This window comes from Heloderma suspectum, chromosome 16 (assembly GCF_057233095.1).
Source record: "Heloderma suspectum isolate Gila_16-S chromosome 16, 16-S_ref, whole genome shotgun sequence".
Lineage (NCBI taxonomy): Eukaryota > Metazoa > Chordata > Lepidosauria > Squamata > Helodermatidae > Heloderma > Heloderma suspectum.
The window spans coordinates 10,078,926-10,097,558 of record NC_139473.1 but is presented as its reverse complement, the minus strand read 5'-3'; the positions used below and the strand labels follow the sequence as shown (position 1 = coordinate 10,097,558).

Sequence of the window (18,633 nt, the reverse complement as noted above, 5' to 3'; positions counted from 1 at the left end):
TACCGTATACTACAGAGTTTCGTGTTTTGTTGTGTTCCTCTAAGGAGCTCAAGGTGGAATAAGTGATTCCACAACCCTGTTACATCCTCTCAATAGCCCTGTGAGGTAGGTCAGGCTTTGTGCGCGCACATGTGCACACACAGCTGGGCTCAGGTCGCCCAGTGAGCTTTGTGAACTTAACCCCTCGCCAGGGTAATTCAGAGACAGCAGAGAGCACTGGATGGCATGGACACATGAACTTAAATCTGTCTCCAGCCTTGAATGACTTATTCCGGTCCCCTTGGGGTAGTTTGCATTCACCTTTGTGTCTTGTCAGCCAAATGGGGGAAATGGCCCACCCAGAATAGGTGAAAACAAAGAAAAGAGTGTGACATCATTTTGATTATATATAAAAGTACTGGAGGAATGCAGATTTTATGCCTGCTATAAATAGTGTTAAGCTGCTAGATGGACCATTACGTAGAAATCTGCTTGTATCCAAGACTGGGCGTGCGCCTATATACACTTTCAAAAAACGCAACATTTATGCCAAGAAAGCGGAATTCTGTGACTTAAATGGATTGGTCCATCTCCCAGTCATGCAGAGGTGCGGGGTGCTGAATTCTCAATCCTCTGCTGGACCTATTGACTATTCCCTTCTTGTTCGGCTTCTTGGTTTCAGCAGACACTGTTCCCATCTCTTTAAGCTGATCTTTGCAGTTCTAAGGGCTAGGAGCTTCTTTGTTAAAACTAAAACTAAAAATGGAAACACTGAATTCCATGTCCCAACCTGCCACCAGTCTCTAGAGCCAGCATCTTTCCCCTCCAAACTCACTTGGTGGCAGCTTAAGACGAGCGCTACTGCATCAGGCCAAAGGGCCATCTAGTCTGGCATCCTGTTTCCCCCAGTGGCCAGCCAGCAGCATTCATGTCTTCCTGGAGGACTTCGTGCACATAGTCCCCAGAGAGACCTTGCCGCTGTCTTGCCGCCATCACCGGGTAAGTTGAGTTGGAAGGGAGCAAAAGAGAGAGCGGGTTGACCAGCAACGGTGGCATAGATGAGCCCCAGTTTGAGCCAGGCCTGAATCTGGAGGCTTGAACTGGGGAAAATTCATATTTTCAGCTACCCCCCGGTGCAAATTCACCCTGGTCACTAATAATAACTTTTGGTCACTTTGAAATTATTTGCAATGAATATATTGCTTGGTTCATGTCAGAGATTAAGGTCTGATCTGCAAGCGCATAAATGCAGAAATCCAAGGAAGGGGAACACTTGTTTAAATATGAGAATTTCAGTTCGGAACAAATCATGCATTCCACAAGATGGTTAGTTTCAATTAGCACCCTAATATGTATTAAGGTAGGCTGTTCCAGAGTCCCTGTAAAACTTTTATTGTTGAAAGCTTTACTGTGATCCTATTTTCAAAAGAAATTATCTCCCCGCCCCTTCCTTCAGGCGTGCAAAACTCAACATGCTTGCTTTGTTTTAAATTACTTACAAGAAACAATATTACAGGAGCTGAAAACATATCTTGATTGCAATAAGTCCATTTCAATGGCCCTTGAATGGAAGAATTCCAGGTGGTTCATGCCCTGTTTGGGGGTGGCGGCGGGGAGAGTACTATGTGAATTTGTCACCAAAGGCAATTAAATTGGTGTTTTGCTGCCCCTTATCAAGTTCCTCCCTGAGCACAAGACAGAACAAAGGAAATTGATCTGGAAATTTTTATTCTCTCTCTCTCTCTCTCTCTCTCTCTCTCTCTCTCTCTCGGTGGTACGCAAGTATTCACATCAACAGAGAGAAATGAGAAGGGAGTAGAACCATGTAGCTGTACAAAAGGGAGGACACCTTTTGGGAAGTCTGCCAGAAAATGACCGCACAATGCTGATAAGCATCCCAGAGTCTTGGGGGTGTGGGAGCTACACACCCTCCTGCAGTCTTATGCCTGACCAAATGAAGGAGGCATATCTGTTAGCCCAATCAGGATCCGGAGAAAGGGGGCGGGTGGGCAGGAAAGAGCTTCAGCCTCCGCTGTGGTCCTGCTTTCATGTGTTGAGACCCACTGCTCTAATGCAAGAAGAGTGAGCACGTGTATGGCGCATGCATTTGTCGAAGGCTTTCCTTACACAGCCTGGCTGCACTTCTCAGCCACCCTTGCGATTGGATGTGTGCACGGTTCTTCTTCCAGCCATATGTTTTTCTGTTTTTCCAATGTTTGCTTTCTTCTTGCACACGCAACATTCAGATCTCCCTTCAAAGTCATCCACATTTGAGTAGCTGTGAAGGTGGGTTGATTTCTAAAGTAACACGGTCACTTTTCTCTAGGGTAATACCTTATGATCTGTACCTCCTGAAAAATTACCAGCAACATGAAAATACCTCTGCACTGGTAGCATGCAGCCATCAAGCTTCCCCCCCCTTTGGATATCTGAACGATGCTTAACTCTCAGCCTTGGTTATGGCACTGGTGTCTCCCTTGCTGATGTCTCCTTGTGCTTCTGCCGGTCTGATATTTCGCTAGCTAGCTTCTTGCTAGCCTCTTCTCCAGTTTTCCCCTGCCCTGCAGCCATTCTCTCTGGTCCTGAGCCTGGGATCACTGGCTCTGTTCCCGACGCCTCATTGGCCAACCTCTGCAGCGTCTCTAATCCAGCTGGCCACAGGCTAGTAGCACTCAGGAAGTCGCCGTTGCTTCTCGGAAGGCGCTTGCTTGGACGCCTTCTCTTGACGTATGATAGTTTGCTTGCCATGACAACGACAGCCAAGAGCAGGCACACACAAATGAAGACTAGCGCCCCGATGATGATGAGGCAAATGACCATCAGTCTTTTATTGTTTTCTTCACAGAGTTCAGCTTCAGTCCGGCCCTCGCTAAGAGTCACAAGTTCTTGATCCGCACCAGCGACAGTGTAGGGAGATGCCGGCACTTCTGTTGGAAACGTTGAGGCCGATGGTGGGGATGTTGATGTCTCTGGCAAGGGGGACGTTAGAGGTGTGGCTCCGGAGGTGGCTGTCTGCGTTGTATAAGTAGTTGTCTCCTGGGAAACCAGTGTAGTAGGAGCCGAACTTCTGTCTGTTGGGTTTTGGCTTTCTGGATTTGGGGCAGTGGGTGCCGAGGGATTCGTGGTAGTGACTGCTCTTACTTCTAAACAAAATGGTACGATGGTCCCCAAAAGGAAACCCAAGTACATGCAAGATTTCCCAGTCGGTTTCATGTTTATGGGATGTATGTCACCTATAAGAATAGTAAAGTGATATGGTTAAAGTGACTTTACACCTGCAGCAAGGATGAGCAACCCGCAGCCCTAGGCCCAGTTTCATGAGGCCATCAACCTAATTTCAAAAGCCTTCTGCATGCAATCGGTTCCAGCCTCTGACAAGAGCCAGCTGTCCCTTCCCTGGCAGCCTGCTGTGTGGGAAAGAAGAGGGAGAGAGAGAGAAAAGGTGGGGGACCCACCGACATTTGGCTCCAGCCCTGCCCACCACTGGCTTCAGCCCCACTCACTGCCATTATGTGGCCCCCAACAGATTACCCATAAGGGAATGCATTCCTTGACAGAAAAAAGTGGCCTACCCACAAAAAAAGTGGCCTACCCACATTTAGAGATAGATGCCAAGTTCTGCACTTAGGAAAAAGAAACCAAATGCACAGCTACAAGATGGGGGATACTTGAACAATGCTACAAGTGAGAAGGCGCTTGGAATTGTTGTAGATCACAAGCTGAATATGAGCCAACAATGTGATGTGGCTGCAAAAAGGCAAATGCTATTTTGGGCTGCATTGATAGAAGTATAGCTTCCAAGTCCCGTGAAGTACTAGTTCCCCTCTACTCAGCACTGGTTAGGCCTCATCTGGAGTCCTGTGTCCAGTTCTGGGCACCACACTTTAAGAAGGATGCAGACAAACCAGAGAGGGTTCAGAGGAGGGCAACGAAGATGACCAGGGGACTGGAAACAAAGCCCTACAAAGAGAGACTGAAGGAACTGGGCCTGTTTAGCCTTGAGAAGAGAAGACTGAGGGGAGCTAGGATAGCGCTCTTCAAGTTCTTGAAAGTTTGTCACTGAAGGCCAGGATCTCTTCTTGATCATCCCAGAGTGCAGGACACGGAATACTGGGCTCAAGTTACAGGAAGCCAGATTCCGGCTGAACATCAGGAAAAACGTTTTGACTGTTAGAGCAATATGACAATGGAACCAGTTACCTAGGGAGGTGGTGGGCTGTCCCACCCTGCAGGCACTCAAGACGAGGCTGGACAGCCATCTGCCAGGGATGCTTTGACTTGGATTCCTGCACTGAGCAGGGGGTTGGACTTGATGGTCTTATAGGCCCCTTCTAACTCTACAATTCTATGATTCTACCCCTGCCCTATAGGATCGCCTGTTTCAGTTGTTAGAAGGGTTTTTCCTGAAGTTAACTTTTAACTATCAGCATGTTTGAATTCTTTGTTGGCATGGTTTGTTTGTTTTTATCCTACTGTACCTCTACATTTTAAGGTAAATAAACACATTTCAAAGCACCAACAAGCTCAATATAGCAGATTAAAGTGGGTTAAAGTTTTAATCTGACTTTAGGTCTAAGGCAGCCTTCCCCAATCTGGTGCCCTCCAGGTGTTTTGGACTACAACTCCCAGCGTTCCAGATCATTGGCCATGCTGGCTGGGGCTGATGGGACCTGAAGTCAAAAACATCTGGAGGGCACCAGGGGAAGGCTGGTCTAAGTTATAATGACTTTCATCTTGTAAACTGAACACAGATTGAAGGCCCATCACTCATAATTCTGGGCGCTGTTGCACTCATGCCCTGCTTGTGGGTCAGCAGCTGGTTGGCCCCTGTGTGATAAGAATGGTGGACTAGATGGACCCTTGGTCTGATCCCGCAGAGTTCTTCTTATGGTTCTGTCTGTCTGTCTGTCTGTCTGTCTATCTATCCGGTCATCGAGACCACAATAATGATGGGGTTGGACAAATTCGTGCAGGAAAGGGCTGTCAGTAGCTACTAGTCTTGATGGCTATGTGCTACCTCCAGGACCAGAGGCAGTGAGCCTATGTACACCAGTTGCTGGGGAACATGGGTGGGAGGGTGCTGTTGCACTCGTGTCCTGCTTGTGGGTTCCCAGTCGACAGCTGGTTGGCCACTGTGTGAACAGAATGCTGGGCTAGATGGACCCTTGGTCTGATCCAGCAGGGCTCTTCTTATGTTCTTAATTCACATCCTGTCTTCTCCAGCATTGTAGATATTAGGAAAATAATAGTGTCTTTTGGTTATTTATAGTATCTTGTGTTCTGTTAAAATTGGAATGGATAAATGTCATGGCTGTTTTCCCATCTGTGCTGCAACTTAAAACCGTTTCTGCAAAAGATTATTCCAGAAGCCACCAGTGCTTGCTGATAGGTTGCAGAAAAGGTTTTAGTATCATGACAAAAATGTCTAATTAGTTCATCACAAACTCCTCTGGAATTACTTTGGGTTACTTGAGCAACTTTAGCACCTTTGCTGTATCTGTGATGTCCTTCATATATGGGAGTGGGTCCCAACATGACAAAGGGGAAAAGCCCTAATAAAAAGCCCAAGGCATATCTGTATGTATAAAGGAGAGCTCTAAAAGGCAAACTTCATCTAGAAGGCTAGTCTTCTAACGTAACATCTTCCTTGGGTCGTCAGAGAGGGTGCATCTTATTGTGCACAGGGTTTTGATCCTTGCATAGTAATTCTTTGTGTGTGAAATATTTGGCAGCACAGACTGTGGGGACAGGGGCAAATACATGAGTTGGGACAACCTATAGTTCTGTGGGTGCGAAATTCAAGTGAGAACTGGACACGCAGCAGGGAATTTGGTATCATGAGTTCATAAAGCAAATGAAAACATAAACTGGGCACAGGGCACATGCCTATTGCAGAGTCTAACACAAATGGGTGAGGTTTACTCTCAAAGCCCTGGTGTCTTAGCTTTTGCATGTGTAGGGAACCCTTCCAAATGCACCCCCCACACACACACAACCTGACTTCTGCGGATTGTGCCATCTGTCCTGCTTAATATATGAATCAGCGTATGCGTTTCTAGTCCTCATTGTCTGGATAGTGGTGACCCCTTATGACCACATGGGCTGTACCTGCTGATTGCTGAGCAAGCATTTGGACGCTCAGGGTCTGTTCACACAACACACTAACCCACCCTCAGGAGTTGAGTGTGGGTTGTTCTGGACCATGGGTTGATTGTTGTCTGAACGCAGCACGTTTTCCGCAGGGTGGGTTATCATGTTGTCTTGTGAACCACCCTGAACAATGCAAAAACAAACCATGGGTTCTCAAGGTGGCTTGTTGGAGAAAATAAATCACACTGCATGGTTAACAGGCCACCCTGGCTGCGTTCAGACAACACGCTAACCCACAGTTTAGCAAACAACCCACAGTTCGAAACAACCCACACTCAACCACTGAACGTAGGCTGGCATGTTGTGTGAACAGCCCCTGTGTCAAGCTTCACGTGTAGTCTGTCGATGGGCCTTCACTGCCCTACATAGTTCCCTGCGGCTATATCTCCTAACCTTTTCCCTCTGCTTACCCCTATACCTCTCCCTTTTCCTTTCTCTTGAACATAACTGAACTTATGATGCTGCCTTATACTGTCTGGCCACAGGTCTATCTAGGCCAATATTGTCTGTTCTGACTGGCAGTGGCTCCCCGGGGTCTTGGGTGGAGGTCTTCCCATCGCCCACCCAGTATCCTTCTATTGACGATACTAGGGATCGAACCTGGGACCTTCTGCATGCAAATTTTTGTGAACCGCCCGGAGAGCTTCGGCTATTGGGCGGTATAGAAATGAAATAAATAAATAAAGCATAGCCTCTGCCACTGAGTGAAACGCCTGGCTCTATCCATTTTTTTACCCCCCCCCCCCAAACAAGGAGCCAGAATAAAATTGCACAGCAAATGCAGGCTCATCTGCTCCATTTCTTGAGTGCAAGACCTGTTTTCTTGTTATAGAGATTCTCAACTTTATTGCTGCCCAAAGCATACTTGGTTCTGCTGGTAGTTGAGCTTTCCCCATTACCCCCTTCAGAGATTCATAATATTTTTAGATTGTTCTGTGCGGTCCCATTAACATTGTATTGGAAGTATCCACAGAGATGCCTGTCATTGCCATGCTCTGATTACTACAGCACTGTCTGTTTGCTTCCACTGCCGGGACAAAGCACTCACTGTTAATTGTAGTGCTTGATGGTAGATGTTGAGGATTTTACTTAAGCAGACAAATGCAAAGGAACTGCCCATTAAGGGCTCTTTATCCACCTCAGTTCAGTCCAGCTAAATGGGTGTTTTGTTGGGAAACTATGTGTTGGATTTGCCCCAACCACCTTGACAGTTTCCTTATTGTCTTTCTGTCTTCCAAACATTTTTTTCTCCCTTCTGCAAATAACCTTTATTGTGCCAAAAAATAACCTTTACAGCAGGCCCTATTTTTTCAGTACATTTCCTGCACTTAGCCCAAGCTAATCCGAACAAGGTAGTTGTGCTTCTTTTGTATCGTAAGCTGCAATTCGGGACACATTACAAGGAAATGCAGAAATGAAACCTAATGAAAAGGTAAATACAGACTTACCTGGAGGGAGAGGTCGACGGGGTTTGGCTTTCAAGTTCTGCAATATGCTAGCTAAGGGCACCTTGATATTTTTGCTCTGCTTACAGTGGCAAATTCTAGAAGCTGGGGATGTTTTTATACATTAAAAGTGGATGTGCATCTGAAACATGGTGTTTAGTTCTCCATTTAGAGAACTAAACCACAAGGATGACACATTTCCTTTCTGGTGTAAGTATACCATGACGTGCTAGAGGAAGGGGGTGGGGAGAGAACCACTGTTTTGCCTAAATTAGCCCTCCGGATTGCAGGATAAAGCACAAAAACATCTCTGTCCTTGGGGTGGAGAACCTCCTTTTGCTCCACCATAACTGTGCTTGCTTTAAGCCCACCCTCTTTCTCCTTTGCTATTGTATTTCCAAGCAGCTGAGTACGCCATCATGGTCAACCTTTTTTTAAAAAGGATGGGTGAGTTGTTTCAGTCTGCTGTAACCTGTATGTTGAGTCAGTCCAGGTATTGGAGATGAAGAGGTGTTGTAAAGTTTATGGAGCTCTTATATATGAGCTCTCTATGACATTCAAACCACATTGTTTAGTGTCTTTGTTTTCACTGTTGCTGCTACATTAAAAACTTCCTATTTTCCCATAGTGGAATTGATCTTGCCAAAGGGAAATAGAGTGTATGGGTTCCAGTTCATCAATTGGCAGATTGCTATGAGTGTAATACTGGGGAGCGAGAGGTTGCCGACATGTCAGTCAGAAGGAAATACTGGGTATAGCAAAAGAAGGAAGTATTGGGTATAGCCGCTTGAAATCTTCCCTGTTCATCAGAGAGGGACAGCAGGGTTAGAGAGGCTATTGACACAGAGCTCTTGCTGCCACAGGACAATGAATGAGAGTATGGACACTGGTTGGGGTGAGCTGTCTTGAAGTGCTGATATTACCAGCACAGGTGGGCAGATCCAGCAAGACCAGCACTGGAGATGAGGTAAAATTGGTCTGCATGTTGAAAACACATCCCCAGTGGCCACTGTGGAATACCTTACTCCTGGCAACAAGGAAGAGAACAGTAAAAAATCACATTTTCCACACCAGCTGCATTGATCCAAATGTATAAAAGTTTGCTCAGGAGAATATAAGTTGAGTTCAGACGTAGGGCTTTCGGTGCAAATTGGAATTCATACATATCCAGAATATGGCTGTTCTCACCGTAGTACAGCCTTCCCCAGTCTTACACCTCCTGAGGTATTGGACTGCAATTCTCATAATTTCCAGCCACCATGGCCAGGTTGGGGAAGGCAGCCGTAACATGGGTTACCATTATTATAGACATATTGGTCTTCCAAATTCCTTGCTGTGAAATCTAGGCCAGCGAAATACAGAAATGAAAGAGGAGAGAGCTGTAGACATTCGAAGGGTGTGTTTTCTTTTTGTAAAACAAACGGACAAACAAGAACGTTAGAGAAATCACCCTTGATTCATCAAACCATGGATCAAACCTGGTGCCATCCAGATGTGTTGGACTACAACTACCATCATCCCAACCAGCAAGGGCCATGCTGGCTGGGATGTGGGACATCAGGAGGGCACCAAGTTGGGGAAGGCTCCAGTAGATCATGACACAAACAGAAAGAGCAAAACCAATATAGAATAATTACTTTTAACAATCTGGGAAATTGCTTTAAAAAATAGCAAGAGTATATTTAATAAAATAAGTCATCTCAATCCCAATCATGATAATAATCTATCCAAACAGATGTTTGACACAATTTAGACACAGCAGCAAAACTACACTTTAAGTGTTACACCTTGATTGACACCATCCAGAAAATATCACACTTGTAATACCACAGACATTTCAGATTCGGGCCGAAGTGTTTCTTCCTACCCATTTGTATATAGGAGAGCTGAACAAATAATCCCTGAGTTCATCAGCCCTTCTAGTGTTAGTGTACCTGTTACACCTCCCTAAGGAATTATACTTGGTTAGTAATCCGCAGCATATATGCCTCTCGTGCTAAGATTTTCTCTCCTGGAATATCTTTTTCCTCCTGGAACAACAGCAGTGCTTTTAATTAAGTGTAAAACTGCTTCAAATGAGCTTGTTTGATATCCTGAAAGCATCAAAATGTCTACTCTTCTCCCTTCATCTCCTGCTATTCATTTGGATGCTCTTGGACACAGCCAATTAAGCAGCAGGATGCCACGTTCCAGCTCCCAGCAAATGAAACGTCTGAATTATAATCCCATCAAATGGAGGGGCTTGTAATGGAAATGCCAGTAGTCGCTTAATTAGGGCAGCGCCGCTCTAATAAATGACCTTGTTTTCGTGTTTAAGCGCGGGCGTAATTTGGAAGTTTGGGTAAGGCAAATAAATCGGGATTTGATGAGGAATCCTTGCTGAGATATGGTTGCTGGTTTGATTTTTATAGAGGAGAGAAGCTTAAGTTTGTTTAAGTTGCCAGCCTAATGTTAAAGTAATTGATGTGCTATTACTCCCTTATGTGGGTCCTTTAGTTGTAATCTTTGGAGATGTACCTTTCTCCACGGTGGGGAGGTCCTGTGGGCCAGTCCAGGAGCTTGTCGTCATAGGCTAAGGGTTATCATACTGAGGTCTGGTTTGGATGTTCCTTGTGTGGCGTGGAGCTTGTAGGACCAAAAGTGACCCACGTTCTGATGTAAAGTATGGGCACATGGGTATCTCCTGCAGCAAGATCCACACCCTCTAGATCAGAAGGTAGATCTCCAGATGTTTTGGACTTCAGTTCTCAGAGGCCCTTGCTAGCATGGCCAGGAATACTAGGAGCTGAAGTCCAAAACATCTGGAGGTCTGCTTTTGGCCCACCAGATGACTACAGTGCAGGCCACAAGGCCTCTTTCACATGCTGCTATCAAAATTACAAGTAACTTCAACAGGCCCCACCATGTTTGAATGTCTGAATCAAGGGCATTCCACGCAGAGTGTGGCAGGAAACTTGTGTTTAACCCAGATAATTTTCTCTATAAGGAGTTGCATGCATTCCCAGCTCTGATTAAGTATATCTAGATGAAATCCACATTTCCAAACATCTGTCTACCACATCCATATATTACATTTTAAAGTGTACATTTATATAGAACTTGGGAGTGTTCAAAACACATCACAATAGGTTATTATGTAGTGATCTTTACAACAACCTTGCAAGATAGGCCAGTGGACAGAGACTAGCTTGGCTAAACCCCTGTAAGTGAGTTCAAGGCAAAGACGAGCTTCAGACCAGGGATGTCCTTATTTGTAGCTCACGTGGGTCCCTCTGCCATGGATTCTGAATGGTGTTCTGAGATCTATGGGTAAAGGCTGCTCTCCCGAAAGGCCTCACATGGCTAGATTTGTTTCCCCACAAGTCTGAAGAAGCTTTTTTTTTTAACATTAAAGGTAATTCAGCTATGTTGTGAAAGTAATACTGCCTCTGCATCTGTCTAGCTCCACTTAAGGATAGGCTCAGCCTACAATTGGTTGCATTTCTTGTGGCTTCTTTCTCAAGAGGAGATGGAAACTTCACTGGCGACCTTGTTCCTTCTTGCCTCTTAACATGGCGGATGAGCCGAGGCCAAATGCTAATTGCTGCTGTTTCTGCCTTGCTAGCAACTTCACTGTGGAGTTAATTTCTCTGGGGGTGGCATGCAATGGCTTGGTTATTTTTAATGCTGATCAAAAAGTCTCGAGCCAAGCTGCATCCAACATTTTATTCTCCTTGCTATTTATTTCCCCCTCCTAGGTTCAAGACCGGCCAGATCAATGGTGATTTGCTGATATACCACGTCTTGTTAACTTTGAAGCCATACTACGCTAAGCCATATGAGATTGTGGTGGACCTCACTCACGCCGGGCCCAGCAATCGTTTCAAAACAGACTTCCTGTCCAAGTGGTTTGTTGTTTTCCCGGGATTCGCCTACGAAAATGTCTTTGCCGTCTTCATCTACAACTGCAACTCATGGGTGAGGGAGTACACCAAATACCACGAGAGGCTTCTGACGGGCCTCAAAGGCAGCAAGAGGCTCATCTTCATCGACTCTCCAGGGAAACTGGTGGAACACATCGAGAATGAGCAGCAAAAACTTCCGGCGGCCACCTTGGCCTTAGAAGAAGACCTGAAGGTTTCCCACAATGCGCTCAAGTTGGCCCACAAGGACACCAAAGTTTCTATTAAAGTACGTCTGTTGTGACGCACAGTTCTTTGCCCCAGATAATTGTGCCATGTGTATTTACAGCCATGGGGATTCTGCATTTGTAATAAGCAAGTGCAGAATCTCAAATCCGGCACAAAATTGACTATCCTTTTTTATTTTGAGCATAAACATATCAATTTGGCGGGGGGAGGGGCGGCAGGGGAGCCGTGTAAGTCTGTTACAGCAAAAACAGCTGTCTTGTGTCACCTTAAGGACTAGCACATTTATTCTGGCAGTGGCTTTTGTGGACACTATCCACTTGATCAGAGGCAAACATCAAAGTGCCCAAGGCTAGAGAACTTACCGCCAAATGTATATGTCTATGCTTGTAAATACAAATGAGCAATCCAAACGCCTTTGTTATGAGGCGTTTAGGACATGCCAAGCCATGGTATGGTGTTGTTTTTAAAATTAAATTTTCTAAGTGATACGGGGGGCAGGGAAGCAGCACTTGGTTGCCATCTCCGCACTTCAAAATACTACATGAAGAATAAATAATGCTTACTGTTGAAAAGAATTAATACTTTAATCTCTTTAAGGGAATTGCAATAACTGATATTGTTGGGTGGATTGATTTATTATCCCCTGCACAAACTAAATACTTTCCCACAGGTTGGTTCTACAGCTGTTCAAGTCACTTCAGCTGAGCGCACAAGAGTCCTGGGACAGACAGTGTTTTTGAATGACATTTACTATGCCTCTGAAATAGAAGAGATCTGCCTTGTGGATGAAAACCAGTTCACCTTAACCATTGCCAACCAAGGCACGCCTCTCACGTTCATGCACCAGGAGTGTGAAGCCATTGTCCAGTCCATCATCCACATACGGACGCGATGGGAGCTATCACAGCCTGACTCCATTCCACAGCACACAAAAATCCGCCCCAAGGATGTGCCTGGAACACTACTGAATATTGCGTTACTCAATCTAGGGAGCTCAGACCCAAGCCTACGGTATGAACCTCTTAATTTCATCTAGAACGTTCTGATAGGCTCTAGTTTCTTTGGGGGTGTTCTCAACCTTTTCTTTTGTCCTGCTTTGAAACATGCGGGCTACAATTTAGCAAGTGTGTTGTTGTATGTGGCCAGGACCTTCTCCTTGTATACAATGGAACACCTATTCAGAATTCTTTGCTTTCCTTGGTCAGTGCTGAAGCCCAATTTTCTCCTGGTTCTCTCCATTGCACCATTACCAAGTGCTGTTGAGGTAACTGAAACTTATTTCCATACAGTATGTTTAGGAAGCATATATACACTTCAAACTTGGATTGGGTTTTTCTGCCAGTCAACGTGAAAGTAGTTTGATGGACTGAATCCTGGTTAATCAGTCACATGATCTAAATAATTCTTAATTATTTGTAATACAATACTTACAGAAACTGCAGGTGGCTAGCACTACTTAAAAGGAACCTTCTTTGCTCTGTGTGTGTGTGTATGTGTCTCTCTCTCTCTCTCTCTCTCTCTCTCTCTCTCTCTCTCACACACACACACACACACCTACCTTTGCCTTAAGCAGCTCATAGGTACATCATCTAAATTAGGGATGTCCATCGATGGGAAATCTGGTTCTTTTTTGGCTTGATGGAGCTCTGCGGCATTTATGACTCTATCTGCATCTGCAAGCCAAGCTGCAGGCTTTCCCCTGAACTCTGGGAACGTTTCTGTGCATTTTTCTTTTGTGGGGAGGTTCTGCAATTTGTGCAAATTATGGCCAAATTTGTGCATGTTATGCAACTTCAGCCATAATTTGCACAGATTCCTCAGAAATTTGTGCAAATTGCAGAAACTTCCCCCCAAATGCGCAAAATTCCCAAAGCGACCCAACGCACTGCAAATTGGGTCGGGCGCCATAGCGGGAACCAAAGTGAAGTTCAGGGGGCTTCAGGGTTGAAGTTCAACCTTGTTGAACGACACCCCCCGAAACGGATTTCTACAACATCCCTAATCTAAATACGATGTATTCTTTTTTCCTTAGAATGATTTTGTTTTCTCACAAAACAAAAAAATTTAAAAATTTAAAAATTAAATTTTTTTAAAAATTAAAATCATTTAATTTTCTATAAATTAAATTTATAGAGATTTAATTGGTTGGTTAATTGACAAGCACTCATATGACCGATCAACTAATATTTCTTTGGATACATCCCACCCTGCATTGACTTCAGGATTAAATTCAGGATCTGTGCACTGACTAATCTTGTGAGGCAGCTCAGGTTGGAATCTACAGATCAGAGAGTAAAGCTGATTTCAGTGTTATAAAATAGTTTTCTGAGTACAGCCTTTGCAGTAAACCCCGTTGAGGCATAAATTTTTAAAATGTGTCCCTTATTCTTTGTTACAGGTCTGCGGCCTATAATCTTCTATGTGCCTTAACCTGTACCTTTAATTTAAAGATTGAAGGCCAATTACTGGAAACTTCAGGTCTGTGTATCCCTGCCAACAACACCCTTTTTATTGTCTCTATTAGTAAGACTCTGGCAGCTAATGAGCCCCACCTCACCTTAGAGTTTTTGGAAGAATGTATTTCTGGATTTAGCAAATCTAGTAAGTAGAGATACTTTACTTTTGCTTTAGTTCTAACAAGGGAAATTTCTGTTGGGTTTGGAACCTCTGTTGGCAAGGTCATCAATTCGTGCTGTTCCATGATTAATAACATTTTAATCAAGTTCTTCCTTCTGCAGATGTTGTTTTAGTTAGCAGTTAACAGCACAACCTACAACTAGTTCATAGGTGCCTTTTCCCAATGTAACGGCCATATCTGTGTCCTAATCAGCAGGCATGACGGAGCGTTCTGGTGCCAGGCAGCGTCATGATGTAGACCGCAATCCGTGAGTGCTGAGAACAATGCCACACCAAGATTATTCCATTTGAGCAATCAACCATATCTCCCTGGCTTCTTGCTTTCAGGGAAACTACTACCCACAAAAATGATAGAACTAATTTTGGGAAAATCCCGCTGTCCAGAATTCAACTCTTTTTAAAAAGTGGCAGTCTGCCTTTTCTTCTGAAATTCAGGAGAGTGCTACATTTCCAGAGCACTAGTTCTAGAATCCAAGTGGATCCTCTCTTAACTTGCCAGAATATAATGTTTACTTACCACAGGGTATAGATTATTAAGTCTAAGGGATATGGTATTAGACATCTCACTTTCATGCTAAATGGATGTTCCTGAGCATAGATGTTTAGTTATGTATTTATTTATATTCCACCTTCTTCCATCATGGACCTCAAGGTGGCTACGTGTGGTTCCCAAGTGGTCTCCCCTCCAAGCACTGACCAGACCCAGACCTGCTTAGCTTCAGCAAGGTAGCTGTCTCATGTGCCTTCAGACCATCCCCGGGACAGGCAGGTTGCCCGTGCTTGTGCAGAAATGAATTTCTGCCTATTTTTCTTTTATTCTTTTGAAGATCTGCACTTCAAGTGAATCATGAAACATATCCACCTGTTTCGCCAATGCAAATTGGTCCTCCTTGATGAACATGTAAAATCAAACACCCTTTTCAGGGAATTTCTCAAAACACACTACCATGGTATACAGTATTAGCATGCACACACACACACACACAAATGAAAGGGTTGTGTATTGAAAGATCTCATGTGGGTCCAGTGTATCTCTGCACACACTACAGTGGTTTTGCAAGTGCAGCCCTTCCCTTATATAAGAGAAAGCAAAAGGGATGCTCAGGGATGCTGTCTTTTGGGGGGCTGAAACTAGACTTCTTGTACGTTTTTTGAGAAGCGCTCAGGCTTTGGTAAATTTCCAAGAGAGGCATTGCTGAATTTTGCATTCCTTGGCTCCGAGTGTGAACTTTGGTAACTCATCATGCTTGGCTTCACTGTTACAACCCCCAATGTCTCCTCTGGTTCTGGCTTTATCCGAGCTAGAGAAAAACTCCATTCCTTCTCCCATCCACCTGCAAGCTCGAAAACTCCTTCCCACCCTATTTACATGGCTGCTGCTGCAGATGCTTCAGCAGTAGGTGGGGAGAAGGGAAGGAGGTCTCCCCCACTCTCCCCCCCCCCCAGTGCTTGGAGTTTTCAGGTGCCTGGGTACATTGGATAGTGAGAGAGCGGGTTTTGGAGGCTCGTGCAAGGATCAGGGGGAGGCATTCGACGGGGTCCAGTTTGACCTGAGTTTGCTCAGAAGAAGTTGATCTATTTCCTGGGGGTGTGGGTGGGAAATAGCTCTGCGTATGTAAGCCAGTTCAAGTCTAACTAGGTAGAGCAGGCAGGCAGGATTTGCCTGTCACGAGTTCCCCGGCAAAGAAAGTTCCTCAGTTGTGAAGCAGCCATGAAGTCTCCTCTCTTCCTGACCTTGTTGTATGGACCCAGCACTCTCATGACAAAGTCAGGAGTGTGCTCTCATGCTAATATTTAGAGAGTCTTATCCATGGTGCCAGGTTCATGTATGTGTGTGTTTGAAGGTGCCCCTGTCTTTGGTCAGTCTCCAAAGATCTACTTAGGCTCATTCAAAGGACCTGTGCTTGCCTGGGAGAATTGTTGGCTTCTTTGATCATTCAGCTCCATAACTCACACTGCTTTTGAAAGCCCCCTCCATTTCAAAGGTGGCTTACCATTCAGCATGAGAAGCTGCAATCCAAGAAATACTGATCCAAAGCTGTCTTAGGCACACAGAAGTACTTTTCACTCTCCTTTGGATCCTGGACTTGGTTCTTCCTTTCCAGTAATCTCAATGTTGCTCTTTTTTAGGTACCTATGCTTTGTTTTCAGATTATTATTATTATTATTATTATTGCATTTATATCCCGCCTTTTTTCCTTGTAAACTTTTGTGCATAATGCTGCCTATTCCAAGACAGAGATCCCCTCTCCTGGCCTTCTCATATACCACCATTTTTATTTTTATTTCAGGCATTGAATTGAAACACCTCTGTCTGGAATATATGACCCCCTGGTTATTGAATCTGGTCCGCTTCTGCAAACACAATGATGATGCCAAACGCCAGCGAGTCACCGCTATTCTCGATAAGCTTATCACAATGACAATAAATGAGAAACAGATGTACCCCTCCATCCAAGCCAAGATATGGGGGAGCTTGGGACAGGTGCTGCTTTTTTGATGGTTCACCTTTATGATTTATGGAAGAAACAATGGTATATGTTCCCTACTGTCACTTAAGTATTAGCGCAGGAAGCCATTTTGCTTCCTGTCATGCTGGAGTTACAAATACAGATGGCGCGTATGTGCATATCAAGTGTTTACTATTCATATTAAATATCAAACTGGCGGCATCTTTGAGCACCTCTATGGCCTCTCTTGGGGCTTGAAATTCAGAAACTGGCCGTTGTGCTTTTTCTGATAACTGGTAGGACAGAGGTGCAGGATTTCATATTCCGAAACTTCCAATTCTTCTGTCAGAATGAACTGTGCTGCTTGGCATAGCTGAAGAAGGCATTTTATTTTCGAGGATTGGCTCTGGGGTGAGCTCAGATGAGCCTAGCCTTCCTAGTTACTTTAAAGGGTACATTCGAGTGGAGCCTTCTGCGAGATTCAGCTGAAGTCCTGACATCAGGGATGGGCAACCTGTGGTTATCCAGAAGTTTTGGCCCACAAGTCCCATCAGCCCTAGCGAGCATAGCCAGTGGTGAGGAATGATGAGAGTTGTAGGCTGAAACACATGGAGGGCCTGGTATGAACGGCTTCTTGTCTTTTCCAACAGATAACTGATCTGCTTGACGTAGTGCTGGACAGTTTCATCAAGACCAGCGCCACCGGGGGACTGGGATCCATCAAAGCAGAGGTTATGGCAGACACTGCTGTTGCCCTGGCTTCTGGAAATGTGAAATTGGTTTCCAGTAAAGTAAGTGCTTCTCTTTCTTAACTTCATTTTAAATCAAGTTAAGTGCGTGGACACTGTCTCCCCACATCCAAGCAGAAATAGTACAGTAATGTGGATATTATCTCTTTCTGCCCTCTACCCTCCCCCATATGATTCTTCAGATGCAGGCTATAAACCACGAGGGAGGTAGTTCCTAAGGAAAGGCTTAGCTGTTCTATGAACTTCCTCTGTTCTGTTTTGCTCAGACAGCAGGCAGAGCACCGCCTGATTCCTACAGAAACAGCACAAAATCATTGGCTGTGTGCTCTTAGTTTATATTGATGGAAGCTGCATGAAAGGAAATAAGAACAAGACAAACCTTGCATGATTAGACAAGAGTTCCATCTAGTCCAGCATGTTGTTTCCAACAGTGGCCACCATATAATTCTGGGAAATCCACAAGCATGACTTGACGGCACCAGCCCTCCCCAGCTTTTGTGCACTTAAACTAGGTTCCATTTGAGAATTGACACCAAAGGTGCATACAGATGTGCATAATTTCAGTGGTGAGCTCACTGTAGAAGCACACTCATGTGCATTTCTGACACAGCCTTCTCCCCAGGAGTGAGCTATGGGGAATCTATTTTTCCCTTTGAGCACAAGCTGCATTTTCACAGTGCTGATTGGCCAGCCCTTGGAGCAGGACTCTGCTCGGCACTGATTGGTTGGCCCTCATGCCAGTCATAAAACCACTTAAGCCCCCCTCCCTTCAGAGCAGTTTTTAAAGTCTTTTAAAAGAAGTGTTTTCAAAGTGCTGGACAAACATTTGAGCAGATAACCATGCAGGCACTTCCTTAGTCAGGGGTGAGGGTGCTCAAACCAAAGCAGACAGGCTGCCTGAAGCATGGAGGGGGGACGAACAACTCTTAATTTGGCAACTGTACATGTCAGCTGAGGAAACTTGGCAGGGGGAAGAAGAGTGTGTTTGGCAGCAGGAAGACCTGCATTTGATCCTCTTTGCAGATACATCTGTACGTAGCTGAATGGGTGAAGCCCAAATGCTTCTTGGAAGAAGTGGGATTTGAGGAGGGAT

At 44.9% G+C, this 18,633-nt stretch overlaps 2 protein-coding genes across 10 annotated transcripts in view; one reads left to right on the top strand and one right to left on the bottom strand.

Moving 5' to 3' along the window:
• Positions 1–18,633, top strand: part of NF1 (neurofibromin 1) — a 236,608-nt gene that overhangs the window by 157,559 nt on the left and 60,416 nt on the right. For all 9 annotated transcript variants that reach the window (XM_084822899.1, XM_084822897.1, XM_084822895.1 and 6 more), the window contains 5 exons: positions 11,312–11,744; positions 12,375–12,715; positions 14,103–14,305; positions 16,633–16,826; positions 17,442–17,582. In XM_084822899.1, the coding sequence (XP_084679025.1) occupies positions 11,312–11,744; positions 12,375–12,715; positions 14,103–14,305; positions 16,633–16,826; positions 17,442–17,582 (1,312 nt within the window). The remainder of the gene's footprint in view (positions 1–11,311; positions 11,745–12,374; positions 12,716–14,102; positions 14,306–16,632; positions 16,827–17,441; positions 17,583–18,633) is intronic.
• EVI2A (ecotropic viral integration site 2A) lies at positions 1,691–7,665 on the bottom strand. The gene is made up of 2 exons (XM_084822912.1): positions 7,578–7,665; positions 1,691–3,212 (listed from the first exon to the last, which is right to left on the bottom strand). The coding sequence occupies exon 2, from the start codon at positions 3,190–3,192 to the stop codon at positions 2,437–2,439; it is 756 nt and encodes a 251-aa protein (XP_084679038.1). The 5' UTR covers positions 3,193–3,212; positions 7,578–7,665; the 3' UTR covers positions 1,691–2,436.

What these genes read in the sequence shown, in the direction of transcription:
- EVI2A (XM_084822912.1), bottom strand. Translation starts at nt 3,192, where the DNA reads ATGAAACCGACTGGGAAATCTTGCATGTACTTGGGTTTCCTTTTGGGG.